This window comes from Zootoca vivipara, chromosome 14, assembly GCF_965207765.1.
Source record: "Zootoca vivipara chromosome 14, rZooViv2.hap1.1, whole genome shotgun sequence".
Lineage (NCBI taxonomy): Eukaryota > Metazoa > Chordata > Lepidosauria > Squamata > Lacertidae > Zootoca > Zootoca vivipara.
The window spans coordinates 43,993,491-44,006,641 of NC_142597.1; the positions used below are offsets into that span (position 1 = coordinate 43,993,491).

The window sequence follows — 13,151 nt, forward strand, 5'->3', positions numbered from 1 at the left end:
TTGGATAAGGCTAAACTATTTTATTGTGGCAAAATGCAGAGTCTGTCTCTGTTTGCCCAGCTCAGACATTCAGAGCGGTCTAGCATGGCTGCCTCTCTCTAGCATAGCAGGCAGTGAAGAAAGAACAAAGGAACAACAGTTCCACTTCGGGAACAGAACAGTAGACGAATATCCTGTCTACATCTACTTCCAGTCTGTGGAATGAAAACACATACAGTCATATGATACACAACAATCCTATGACTGCAGACGGGGAATGAATCTCCCAACAGTGAGATCTTCCAGAGGGCTTTTTTTATTTGTTTGTGTAAAGCAAAGCAGGCAGCTTCCTTAGGCCACCGGGCCACCTAGCAAGGCAGCTTTCCTTTCCAGTAAGCTGCAGCTCTTCCTTTAAAATGAAATGCCAAGTTTGCAGTCCTCAAGGTTCTGAATGGAGAGCTACTTTAAACAGAGCCACGGGAAGCTTGCCTTAGGCAGAGTCAGACCGTGGGCCATCGGTTTTCTATTGTCAACACGGACTGACAGTGGCTCACCAGCGTTTCAGACAGGAGTCCGGCATGGAGATGCCACTGAAAGAAAACAAGAGCAGCTTAGCCACCACATCATGTTAAAAACGTAAATGGGAAAAGGATACTGCAATGAAAGAAAACAGGGGTGGCTTATAACCAAAACAAAATCACAATTAGATTGAGACAGAAACAGTAAATAAATACATTGGGACAGGGCGATTCCCAGGTGCGGGCCAATAATACCAATGGCTGGATATGTCAAACGAGCCTCACAGGGGGGAAAGGCCTTTTCATGGAGGAGGAAAGGACTATCCTTGGCTACCAGCCACAATGGCTCTGCTCTGCTTCCACAGCTGGAGGCAGCCATGCTTCTAAATCCCAGTACAGTCATACCTTGGATCCCAAACGCCTTGCAAGTCAAATGTTTTGGCTCATGAACGCCACAAACCTGGAAGTGAGTGTTCCGGTTTGCGAACGTTCTTTGGAACCCGAACGTCCGACGGGGCTTCTGGAAGCTGCACCTTGGTTTCCGAACGTTTTGGAAGTCGGACAGACTTCCGGAACGGATTCCATTCAACTTCCGAGGTACGACTGTAGCTGGAAACCGCCAGAGGGGAGATAAGCTATTGGGTTCAGATCCTGCTTGTGGGTTTCACTGGTCAGTCACTGTGAGAGCTGGAGGCTGGACTAGAGAGGCCCTTGGCCTGATCCGGCATTCTCTTACACCAGGTATGTCCAAAGTCTGTTTTGGGGGCCTAATCTGGCCCGCCGGTTGGTTTATTGGGTAAAATCCCCCCAAAAGCTCAACAACTTCAATCCTAAAATAAATGTTAACAACTTTGGTCGGCCCTCACGCATGTTCACATCATCAAAGCTGGTCGTCTTTGAAAAGTTTGGGCACCCCTGTCTTACGCTATTCTGTTCAGGTAGAGAACCAGTGGGTCTCCTGCAGCAGAGCTCGGAGGATTCTATTGAGAACCACCGGGTGGGGGAAGGATTTGCGAACTGCACAGTAGCTGATGCCACAAGATCTTGTCCCCCACCAGTTGCACAGGGCGGCAGTTAAGGTTTAACCTCCTAATCTAACATTAGGGCTGGTCCCAGAATCAATTCATCTCGAGTCTAGTCAACGTTGAGTTGGAATGTGCTTGACCCAAAATGCAGGATTGGGCTGGGGGCGCTAAGCGCAGGGTGGTAGGACTTGGGATGATATTTCAACCCTCCATTTCTTCTTCTCTCCACCCCCCCTTCCAAAACCTTAACCCTCCAGGATCCACGCAGTTCCCATACAACCCTCTGACCATGCGCATGTTGAGCAGCACCCCTCCAGCCTCCATGGCCTGCGCCCCTCCCTCGGTCAGCCAGGCCGCCTCCCACCAACCCAACCGGATATGGGAGCGGGAGCCGGCACCCCTCCTGTCCGCCCAGTACGAGACGCTTTCGGACAGCGACGACTGAACCAGGAGGAGGCGGCCCCGGGAGGGGAGGGGAAAAGGACCCTTTTATAAAAGAAACTTCATTTCTGCGTTGGAAGATGCTGGGTTGCGCTTTTTGTTTTTAAAACGACACGTCCCCGTCCCCCCAAAGACTTTGCAAGCGAGAGCCCGGGACCTTGGAAGATGAAGAAGTTATAGGGGCCGGCTTTGTGGGGGGGGGGTTATTTTTATCAAGATTCCCTTTCTACGCAAGCCTGCGTGAACAAGGGGAGGCCCAGCGCCCTGAAGATATATATGTAAAGAGGTTTTGTTTGTGTGTTTTTTAAAAAAAGAAAGAGGAAAGGAAAGGAAGAAAAAAGGACCTATTCCTGAGCGACATCTTTTATTTGTAAAGAGAAAAAAGCCTAACATAATGTCTCCTTAAGGAAAAAAAAATCATTCTTATGTAAATAGAGGTAACTTTTTTTTCCTGCTGTGTCCCCCACCCCCACCCCCTTTCCACACTCCCCTGCCCCAGCTCTGTTGCTTGGTATCTGGTGTGCTTATGTTCAATCAAATCATTGCATAAATGTTTTTGGGGTCATTTTATCTTTTTTTTATTTTATTTTTAAGGAAAGTGTTTTTATCAAAGGGTATATAATATTTTGAGCAGGCGATACAGCCCAGGACATCTTCTGCCTGTGAGCTCCAGTTTTGAGCTGGTACCCACAGTCAACGTGCCCCCCAACCAGGATCACGCCCTAAGATCCCCCTCCTTGCTTGATCTGCAGAGCGCTACTTCTTGCGAGTAGCACTAAACAATCTTCCCTCTCTCCCCCCCCCCACCTAATTCTAGGGACTTTCCCCCCATCCCTTTTCTGTGGTTGTTCCAACACCTTGTGGGGAAGCTTTTTTCTTTTAAAACTGACCCCATTTAATGAATCCTGTACATTTATTTTTATTTTATTTTTTAAATACAAACCAACCTTGGCCCTCTGGGGGGTGAGGTCTTTTTAATGATTCTGCCACGCTGTACATTTTCTTTCCCCCATACAGTTGGGTTTCTGTTTGGCAACACTGTGAAAATACTTTTATTGCATGGGTACATAATGGTGAAGCTCCCTTCTCTAGTTCCCCCGATAATTCAGACATGGCTAGGGTTCCCTCGCCGGCCACACACTGAACTGCTTGAATGGCACAGCCCGCCCCGGTCCCGATAATTCTCTTGCTTCAACATTGTCTGTTGTTTTTAAAAGAAGAAAAAAAAACCACCCACTTGTTGCTTTGACAGGCAGCCCTAGTAAATTTGTTTCCCTAAATCAGAAGGCTCTGGGTGAGTTTTGTTTCCTTTAAATTCCGTTACTGGGGCGCAGGGTGTGGGCGGCTGGGGTGGAAAGCTGTGGTTCTGCTGGAAGTCTTTTTCCCTTCTCCCAGTTTTGTCGGAAGATTCGGGAGGGATAAGAGGAAACCGTTCTTTGTGCAGCGCATAGTTAAACTGTGGAACTCACTGCCGCAGGAGGCAGTGACGGCCGCCGACTTGGATGGCTTCAAAAGAGGATTAGGCCATTTCATAGAGGATACAGCAAGCGAGACCTCTGGGTGCAACAGCAGCAACTCTCCCAGCAAGTGGGATTCGGAGACATCGGTGCCTCCCGACAGCAGAGGCCGAATGGAGGCAGTGTTCCTGGGAGCCACCGGCAGACTCATCCTCTGTGGATTTGTCTCCACAAACAGGGATCCTGCTTCTGGACTCCAGCTCCCAGGATGAGTGGGTGGAGTTGCGAGTCTAGTGATGCCTTGCACAACCAATGGGTCAAGCAGGCTTCTCCCCAATGGGTCAAGCAGAAGAGGGACGGCAACTGGACTTCTTCTGCAACTCTTCCCTGCAGCCCACTGCAGGGGCCGCATCCTACCCCCTAATCTCTCCCCCGACACACGATGTGGCACATCCTCCCGGCTCCCTATCCTGCCCAATGCTCCCCAGTGCCAAACACGTTGCCCTGTTTGCACAAGGGGCTCTCTTTGTCGCCCTGTTTCATGGGGGTGCTTCTCCCCTGTAGCTCTAGGTTTAGGGGAAGTCTGGCCAGCAGGAAGGCCCCTGTTGTGGAGGACAGGTCAGGAGAGGCAGGCAACCCAAAAGAAGATTCTTCTGTCGTAGGTGTTGTTGCCCCAGTCCTCGCCACCAAATGGGGGAGGAGCGAGCAGAAGCTGGATTGTGACAGAGTCGGACCCAGGGGTCCATCTACACCAGTGTTGTTGGCACTGGCTGGCAGCATCTCGCCAGGTCTTCTAAGGCAGCCCCTACCTGGAGCTGCTGGCAACTGTACCCAGGACCTAAGAAAAGCCTGCTGGATCAGGCCAATGGTCCACCTAGCCCAGCATCCCGTAGCTGACTAGATGCCTTTACGCCAGCAAGCAGGATTTGAGTGCAAGAGTGCCCTCTCCCCTCCTGCAGCTTCCAGCAAGTGCTATGCAGAAGCATTTCTGCCTCGTGCCGCCAAACAAACTGTCCGTCCCTTTCCCAGGAGTCGAACTGGCTCCCCCCCAGTTCCTCTGAACCGCTGGGGTCGGGGAAGGAGGAAGAAACGGAAAGGGAAGCAAATTCTCCCATTCCACAACCCACTTATTTCTTCTTCCCCAGGGCCCTTCACCCTGCTTAAACACCCACTCTCTCCAGCGGGCCGACGCCAGGCCTCTTAAATCCTCAGAGTAAATGTTCTCGACTCTCTTTCTTTTAAAGATTCACCTTTAAGCTGCAGTCATCTTTATTCAGTTTTGGGGTGCAAAGCGTAGCTTTTTGCCTCCTTTCCCAGCACAGATTTACGGAGACTCCTGCCCGCATTGTATATTTCGGTGGCACAGCTTCAGCCCAGCCTCCTGGGGTCTCCCACCCACTGACCCCTCTTGACCTTTTTATTGGAGATGCCGAATCACCTTGGCGTTTCCCGCAACACACCTGTCCTTGCCATGCAAAGGGAGACGCCGTGCTTCTGAGGGTTTTGTGGCCGACGCTTGCGCCACCCTCCCCCTCCTGCGCTGCTTCTATCACTTCTGCTGTTCTCCTGAGGAACCGGCCGTAGAGACAGGCCCCTTCCTCTTCCGCCTGGCGAGCTCGGCCAGCTCTTTCCGGATGTGTCTGACAGAAGCCCCGTCTCCAGCTGCCTCGGCCTTCTGCAGGGCTTCTTTGTAGACAGCTTTCGCCGATAAATACTCCTCTGTGTTTTGTGGGAGAGAAGCGGGGGGGAGGGGAGCAAATGGGGTAAGTACCCTCATGACAGAAACACAGTTTTCTCCTATGCTGACCTTTAAAGCCCTAAATGGCCTCGGTCCAGTATACCTGAAGGAGCGTCTCCACCTCCATCATTCTGCCCGGACACTGAGGTCCAGCACCGAGGGCCTTCTGGCGGTTCCCTCGTTGCGAGAAGCCAAGTTGCAGGGAACTAGGCAGAGGGCCTTCTCGGTGGTGGCGCCTGCCCTGTGGAACGCCCTCCCAACAGATGTCAAAAAGGAAAACAACTACCAGACTTTTAGAAGACATCTGAAGGCAGCCCTGCTCAGGGAGGCTTTTAATGTTTAATAGATTGTTGTGTTTTATTCTTCTGTTGGAAGCCACCCAGAGTGGCTGGGGAGACCCGGCCAGATGGGCGGGGTATAAATAATATATTATTATTATTATTATTATTATAATTATTATTATTATTATTATGCAATTTATATACATAGGTAAAGGTAAAGGGACCCCTGACCGTTAGGTCCAGTCGCGGATGACTCTGGGGTTGCGGAGCTCATCTCTCTTTACTGGCCGAGGGAGCCGGCGTACAGCTTCCAGGTCATGTGGCCAGCATGACTAAGCCGCTTCTGCTGAACCAGAGCAGCGCATGGAAACGCCATTTACCTTCCCGCCAGAGCGGTACCTATTTATCTACTTGCACTTTGACGTGCTTTCGAACTGCTAGGTTTGCCAGGAGCTGGGACCGAGCAACGGGAGCTCACCCCGTCACGGGGATTCGAACCGCTGATCTTCTGATCGGCAAGCCCTAGGCTCTGTGGTTTAACCCACAGCGCCACCCGCGTCCCTATTTACATAGCGCTTCACAAAGTCTACCGGAAACGGAGGCAACTGGGGACTGGAAGCTGTGGTTTTGGTTGCAGATACTAAGTTGCATCAAGAAGTCTAAAAGTCTAGGACAGTGGTACCTTTGGTTACGAATGAAATCCGGTCTGGAGGTCCGTTCGTAACCGGAAACTGCTCGTAACATGAGGTGCACTTTTGCTAATGGTGCCTCCCGCTGCGCGATTTCCGCTCGCATCCTGGGGCAAAGTTTACAACCAGGAGCGGCTACTTCCGGGTTAGTGGAGCTCGTAACCCGGAGCGTGCGCAACCAGAGGCGTTCGCAGCCAGACGGTACCACTGTATCCAGGTCAAGGGAAGGAATGGTCCCGCTCGATTCTGCCTTGGTTGGACCACACCTGGAATGCTCTGTCCAATTCTGGGCACCACTATTTAAGAAGGATGTTGACAAGCTGGAAGGTGTGCGGAGGAGAGGGCGACTAAGGTGATAAAGGATCTGTAAACTACGCCTTACGAGGAATGCTTGAAGGAGCTGGGCATGTTTAGCCTGGGAAAGAGACTGAGAGGAGATACGGTAGCCATCTTCAAATACGTGAAGGACTGTCCCACGGAAGACGGAGCAAACTTGCTTTCACTTGCTCTGGAGGGTAGGACTCAAACCAATGGGTTCAAGTGACAAGAAGGAAGATTCTGACTAATTATCAGGGGGGGGAAACTTTATGAAAGTCAGAGCTGTTCCACAGTGGAACGGACGTCCCCCCTTGGGAGGTGGTGGACTCTCCTTCAATGGAGGTTTTTAAGCAGAAGTTGGACAGCCATCTCTCATGGATGCTTTAGCTGAAATTCTTGCACTGCAGGGGGCTGGACTAGAGGACCCTTAGGCTCCCTTCAACTCTACAATTCCATGGTTAACAGTGCAAGGATGTTAATACAGGCATCTTCCTTGACCAAAAGAGCAGAGAGGAGTTACTTGAGGGAAATTGGGAGTCGAGCCTGCTATAGATCTTGTCCTCTCTGTGGTCAACCCGATGCCCATTGTGGGAAACCCACCAGCAGGACTGGAGCCCAGCAGCCCCCTCCCCTCCTGCAGTTTCCAGCAAATGATATTCAGAAACCGTGTTACCTCCACCTGTGGGGGCAGAGCATGCCCATCCTGGCTAAAGCTAAAGGTAAAGTTAACCCTGACAGTTAGATCCAGTCGCGGATGACTGGGGTTGCGTGCTCATATCGCTCTATAGGCCGAGGGAGCTGGCGTTTGTCCGCAGACAGCTTCCGGGTCATGTGGCCAGCATGACAAAGCCGCTTCTGGCGAAACCAGAGCAGCGCACGGAAACGCCGTTTACCTTCCCGCCGGAGCGGTACCTATTTATCTACTTGCACTTCGAACTGCTAGGTGGGCAGGAGCAGGGACTGAACAACGGAAGCTCACCCCGTCGCAGGGATTCGAAACGCCGACCTTCCGATCGGCAAGCCCTATCTAAGCTCTGTGGTTTAGACCACAGCGCCACCCGCGTCCCCCATCCTGGCTAGTAGCCATCAATAACCATCAATAGCTTTCTCCTCCTCCACGAATTTGTCCAATGCTTTCTTAAAGCCATCGAAGTTGGCAGCCAACACTTTTCCATAGTTTTACGTGCTGCCCAAATAAGAACTTCCTTTTTATCTGCCTTGGGAAACAGGTGGGATATAAAGAAGCTAATAAAATAACAACGTATTATTTTATATATTTGTACTAAGTTTTCTTTTCTGGATACTAGTCATTGACCGTAATAGACTCGGAGGACTATTTGGGGGGGTTGACGACGACAATTGTCCTTGTTTTTGATGACAGCTCTCCAGTTCAATGCCAGTTCCACCCACCTGCTGCCCTTCACACACACACACACACACCCCTACACCCCTTTTACAACCCACCTTTGTGCATGAGAATCCCAGCGAAGTTGTTCAACACAATGTAGGTCTCTGGGTGCTCTGTCTGCTGAGCCAGCTCTGACGCCCTCCTTACACGTGCGTAGGCATCTTCGTAGAGGCCCTGAGCGTCCAGAGCCGTCGCCAAATCGTTCATCAGAACTACCGTCTATGTCAGGAGTGGGGAAAAAAGGAGTGGGAGGCAAGACCTGCTCTGAGAGCATTTAAAGGGCGACCAGAGGCCCATTTCAGCAGTGAATCTGCTCACATCAGGGGTGGGGAACCTCAGGCCAGCTGTGTGTGGCCCTCCAGGCCTTTCAACTGCGGCCCTCGCCAGCCCTGCTCACCACTTCCCTCCTTTACTGACTGGCAGCTGTTCTTCTGGGTTTCAGGCAGAGGAAGATCCAGCAAGGATCCCCCCCAGCTGATAACTTGCAGGTTATGGTTTTATTTTAACTGGAGGTGCTGGGAATCAAAACCGGAAGTTCCCCAAATGCGTTACGGAGGCTCTTTCCCAGAGCTACGGCCTCGACTCTTAGCTTTGTTTGCAGAGAAAGATTGGTGTTCTCCACTCCCGAAACATAAAACTGCTCCGCTCGCGTGCTGCGCCCTCACCTGGGGGTGTGTCTCCCCTTGAACCTCCATGGAGATCTGCAGCGCCCTCTCGTACATCCTCTGGGCCGCGGCTGCCTGACTGTGAGCCAGGAGGTAGCGGGCGTACGAGTCGAGGGTCATCCCCAGGAGGAGACGGGTGTTGGATTTTTCTTCCTCTGTGGGGAACAGGAGGGGGAAAGAGAGTGGCGATGAGAGCCAGTGGGGTGTACTGGGTCGGAGAAGGGGGCAAATTTCGGAGGTGGGGACACACATTTCTGAATTCGTGTGTCGGAATTGGGTTCAAATCACGCAAGGATAAACCTGGGTTGGGTGACGTCTGGGCTGCCCTCTCTTCCTCTACCCCAGGCACCCCCAAACTTCAGCCCTCCAGATGTTTTGGACTACAATTCCCATCATCCCTGACCACTGGTCCTGTTAGCTAGGAATGATGGGAGTTGTAGTCCCAAAACATCTGGAGGGCCGCAGTTTGCGGGTGCCTTCTCTGCCCTGACCTAGGGTTGCTGGGAAGAAAATAGGGGAGGAATTGTTCCTGAGTTTGATAACGAAAGGTACCACGTTTGTGGGTGTTTTTTTTTAAAAAAAATAGGGAATGGGATCGTGATAGAGGTGTCTGAAACTATGCATGATGGAGAACAGGCTTTCCCAAACTTGGGTCTCCAGCTGTTTTTGGACTACAGTTCCCATCATCCCTGACCATCCCTGCTTGGGATGATGGGAGTTGTAGTCCAAAAAGAGCTGGAGACCCAGGTTTGGGAAAGCCTGATGCAGAACATTGTCTTTGCTAGCTGGCAGTGGCTCTCCAGAGTTTCAGGCGGGGGAACAGCCCCAGCCCTACCGGGAGATGCCATCAGGGACTAGAGCCCCGGGACCTTCTGCATGCAAAGCAGCTGCTCTGCCTTCCCACCGTACCTGGCAAAACGTCAACAGGGATGTCCTTTTGTTTTGCGACCTTCTCCTCCAGGGTCAGAATGCAGAACTCGTAGCCAGCCAGAGCCAACTTGTCCCTAAAGCAGAAAAATAAAGTAAGTGGGGAGGAGGAGGAGGAGGCCACCACAGTCCAAAAATGGGGATCTGCATTGTGTTTTCTTACTGCTAAGCTGCTCGGGAGGAGAAGGAGGGTGTGTTTTTAGGGCTGCATTACTTAAATCGGTTAAATAAAACTGTATCTGTACATTCCGTAAAACGACTGAAATACGTTTTTTGTTCCAACAACCGGTAGAACCCGTGCAGTGCAGCGCTTGGAGTGTCGGACTAGGACCCAGGAGAGACCTGGGTTCAAATTTGGCCATGAAGCTCGCCAAGTGACCTTTGGCCTGTCACTCCCTCTCAGTCTCCCTCTCCCTTACCTCGCAGGGTTGTTGTGAGGATGAAATGGGGAGGGGGCAAACCAATAAAATAAAAAATAAATTGGCCGATGAGATGTTGTTGTTTAGTCGTTTAGTCGTGTCCGACTCTTCATGACCCCATGGACCAGAGCACGCCAGACACTCCTGTCTTCCACTGCCTCCCGCAGTTTGGTCAAACTCATGTTGGTAGCTTCGAGAACACTGTCCAACCATCTCATCCTCTGTCGTCCCCTTCTCCTTGTGCCCTCCATCTTTCCCAACATCAGGGTCTTTTCCAGGGAGTCTTCTCTTCTCATGAGGTGGCCAAAGTATTGGAGCCTCAGCTTCACGACCTGTCCTTCCAGTGAGCACTCAGGGCTGATTTCCTTCAGAATGGATAGGTTTGATCTTCTTGCAGTCCATGGGACTCTCAAGAGTCTCCTCCAGCACCAGAATTCAAAAGCATCAATTCTTCGGCGATCAGCCTTCTTCATGGTCCAGCTCTCACTTCCATACCGATACCTCAATTCATTTGGCAGGTCAATAATAATGGGCTGTCTCCAGCTAAGATTTACTCTTGAGTAGACCCAGTGTTTCAGGCTGCGAACATTCCCAGCCCTACCTGCAACTGCCCGGAAGTTATTCATGCAAGACAGGGGCTGTATCACTGAGTTGCGTCCCCCTGCCCCTGCAGGGGGACAGGGGACAGCTACTGAAATTCCAGAGGCCAAGATGGAAGTATGCTAAGACAGGGGTGGGGAAATGGATGCAGCTGGTGCAGCAAAACCCGACTGCCCCCCCACTGCCCCCCCTGGACAGTCAAGCTTACTCATTCCGTGCTGCGTAGATGCTGGCCAGCTTGAGGGACATCTCTATTATGGCGTTGTCATCCTGGAGAAGGGTAAGAGCAGAAGGAGATGGAAGGTTGCAGGAGATGAGCCAGCTAGGAATGCTGCTTACCCCACTGCTAGGAACATAGGGAAAGCCTGCTGGATCAGGCCAATGGCCATTTACTCCAGCATCCTGTTTCCACAGTGATGCCTGTGGCAAACCAGGAAACAGGATTCAAGCACAAGAGCAACACTCTCCTTTCTTATGGTTTCCAGCAACTGCCTCCAACTGCAGAGGCAGAGTCATCAATATTAATCCCTCCACGAAGGGCCTAATCCTGCCTCCTGCGTTCCATGGTTTAATTCTGCCCTGCATGAAGAAGTACTTCCTTGCCACTATGCTCCACCACCCGAAAACTGATCAGCCCTCTCTCTTCCTGGTCCAATGTCCCCCCCCTCCAAACACATCAGGATGTGGTCCTTCAGGAATTGCTTGGGGAGAAGTTAGATCAGGATAGCACCTTCTTCGCTTAGCCTTTCCTCACTAGGTGCAACTATCAGTTCACCTGGCCCAGTACCGTTAGTTCCTACGTTGTTGTAAACTCTGTGGCCTTTCTTGGTAGGGCAGCTATATAAATCTCTTAAACAAAATGAAAGTTTACAAGAAAGAAGATTCCACCTAAACATTAGGAAGAACTTCCTGACAGTAAGAGCTGTTCGGCAGTGGAATTTGCTGCCAAGGAATGTGGTGGAGTCTCCTTCTTTGGAGGTCTTTAAGCAGAGGCTTGACAGCCATATGTCAAGAATGCTTTGATGGTGTTTCCTGCTTGGCAGGGGGTTGGACTGGATGGCCCTTGTGGTATCTTCCATCTCTATGATTCTAAGTTTCTTAAAAATCAAATCTTCAAGTTAGCTTCCTCCTCCTCCTCCAATTCCACCAAAACTACTACAAAGTTCTGGCTCACTTATTACACATTTCTAGAATCCAGACACCTGGGATCCTATCAGGACGGGTTTCTAGCGGAGAAAAATCCTTACTTGCTTCATGTCCCCAGCCAGTAAGTAGCTCATGGCTGCTTTGAAAAGCTTTTCTGCCTGAAATGAGAGGACAAAAGGGGGGGAATTGTCAGAAGAGCCAAGAGATAGGGAAAGAGCTAGAATCAGTTCACGTCTAAAGGTGAACCTACACAATTTGCAGTTTCCCTAACAGAGAACCAGAACACAGCTGCCCCTTACAATTTGCACTTCTCTAAACCTTGCAATGCAGTTATCTGGCCAAGGAATGTGTTTAAAAAAACATATAGTAAAGTGTGCATAAGAAATCACTTATTTGTGAAAACAGTATAAAAAAACTCCATTGTAGTAGGGGGAAATTGCTTTGCAAATAAGTGTACATTAGGCAAAAAAGCATATAAAGATATGTACATCCGGATTTTAAAAAGTGCACTAAAATTCCGCTGAATTTTCACAAGGGCTTGAAAACAAACACAGATTCACCCCTCCCAGGAACAACCAGGGTCTCAAGGGAACGCTCTCTGTTCTGTAGGCAACAGGGGTTGGCCTCTTCTTGAACTTACTTACGTGATCCAGCTGACCCCTCATGAAAGCCAAATTCGCCATCTGCAACAGACAAAGAAATGGAGCTGCTTAGATGTTTTAAGAGGAAAACTTGTTCTTTTGCTCTGCTTCCATCAGTGGAGATCTCAACCATATGGAAAACAAGGAGGACTAGAAAGTTGTACACGTTTGATTCTGTGGAATGAAAGCTGCGGTTTTAAGGCTGCTCAATGTTGCACTTCAGAACAATTTAGGCACCTTATCCACCTTCCTCATATTTTCCAATTTAACACATTGGGTAGCCGTATTTTCACCCACCAGTGCGTATGTGAGTGTTGCTGCATCAAACTGTTTTTATACAATTGTCCTTTAACTGTTGTTCTATGCGCAAATGTTTTACACGTTTTTAACCCATACAACTGCATCTTCTTCGCTGCATCGTACATCACTCTGGGGTGCCTCATAGGAAGCGAATCGTAACAATCACAATGATAACGATAAGAAGGTGTGTGCTGTGATCTCAGGACAGACGTTCCTCCGATTCAGTGTGGCTTCCTTGCAGGTTTTTAAGCAGCTCCTGGACTCACCGTGTCGTACGTATACATAATTGCTTGCTTGTTGTCCGACTGGTGCGAGAGCCTGGCAGCTTCGTGAAGGAGCCTCTCTGCCTCTTCCAACTCTCCTTTCATGATGCTCAGCTGGGGGCAAAAACAGAGAAAGCCAAGTTTAAACCATCAAGTGAAGACCGCTAATACAAGACCCTGCTTGCAGAGTTTGCACCGGCCACCAATCTGCTACCGAGCAAAGTTCGAAGCATTGGCAATGAGACATAAAAGCCCTAAACAGCTCAGAACTGGTTTACATGTGAGGCCACACCAGCATGGTGTAATGGTTAGAGTGTTGGATTAAGACCTGGGAGA

General features: G+C 50.3%; 2 protein-coding genes across 5 annotated transcripts in view; one reads left to right on the forward strand and one right to left on the reverse strand.

The window, feature by feature from the left end:
• The window catches only part of NCOR1 (nuclear receptor corepressor 1), a 100,309-nt gene extending 97,066 nt beyond the window's left edge, over nucleotides 1–3,243 (forward strand). For all 3 annotated transcript variants that reach the window (XM_060283058.2, XM_060283061.2, XM_060283060.2), the window contains one exon: nucleotides 1,780–3,243. In XM_060283058.2, the coding sequence (XP_060139041.2) occupies nucleotides 1,780–1,967 (188 nt within the window). In that variant the 3' untranslated portion in view covers nucleotides 1,968–3,243. The remainder of the gene's footprint in view (nucleotides 1–1,779) is intronic.
• Nucleotides 1–13,151, reverse strand: part of TTC19 (tetratricopeptide repeat domain 19) — a 16,089-nt gene continuing 2,938 nt past the window's right edge. The window contains exons 3-11 of one of the 2 annotated variants that reach the window (XR_015946955.1): nucleotides 12,819–12,929; nucleotides 12,256–12,294; nucleotides 11,713–11,769; nucleotides 10,674–10,735; nucleotides 9,429–9,523; nucleotides 8,520–8,674; nucleotides 7,911–8,073; nucleotides 4,881–5,139; nucleotides 1–569 (exon numbers count right to left, since the gene is read on the reverse strand). Coding sequence is in view for 1 of the 2 variants with exons in the window: in XM_060283062.2 (XP_060139045.2) it covers nucleotides 4,970–5,139; nucleotides 7,911–8,073; nucleotides 8,520–8,674; nucleotides 9,429–9,523; nucleotides 10,674–10,735; nucleotides 11,713–11,769; nucleotides 12,256–12,294; nucleotides 12,819–12,929 (852 nt within the window). In the remaining variant the exon portion in view is untranslated. Of the gene's footprint in view, nucleotides 570–4,671; nucleotides 5,140–7,910; nucleotides 8,074–8,519; nucleotides 8,675–9,428; nucleotides 9,524–10,673; nucleotides 10,736–11,712; nucleotides 11,770–12,255; nucleotides 12,295–12,818; nucleotides 12,930–13,151 lie in introns of those variants that run through there. The other variant, XM_060283062.2, reaches the window with a different exon arrangement.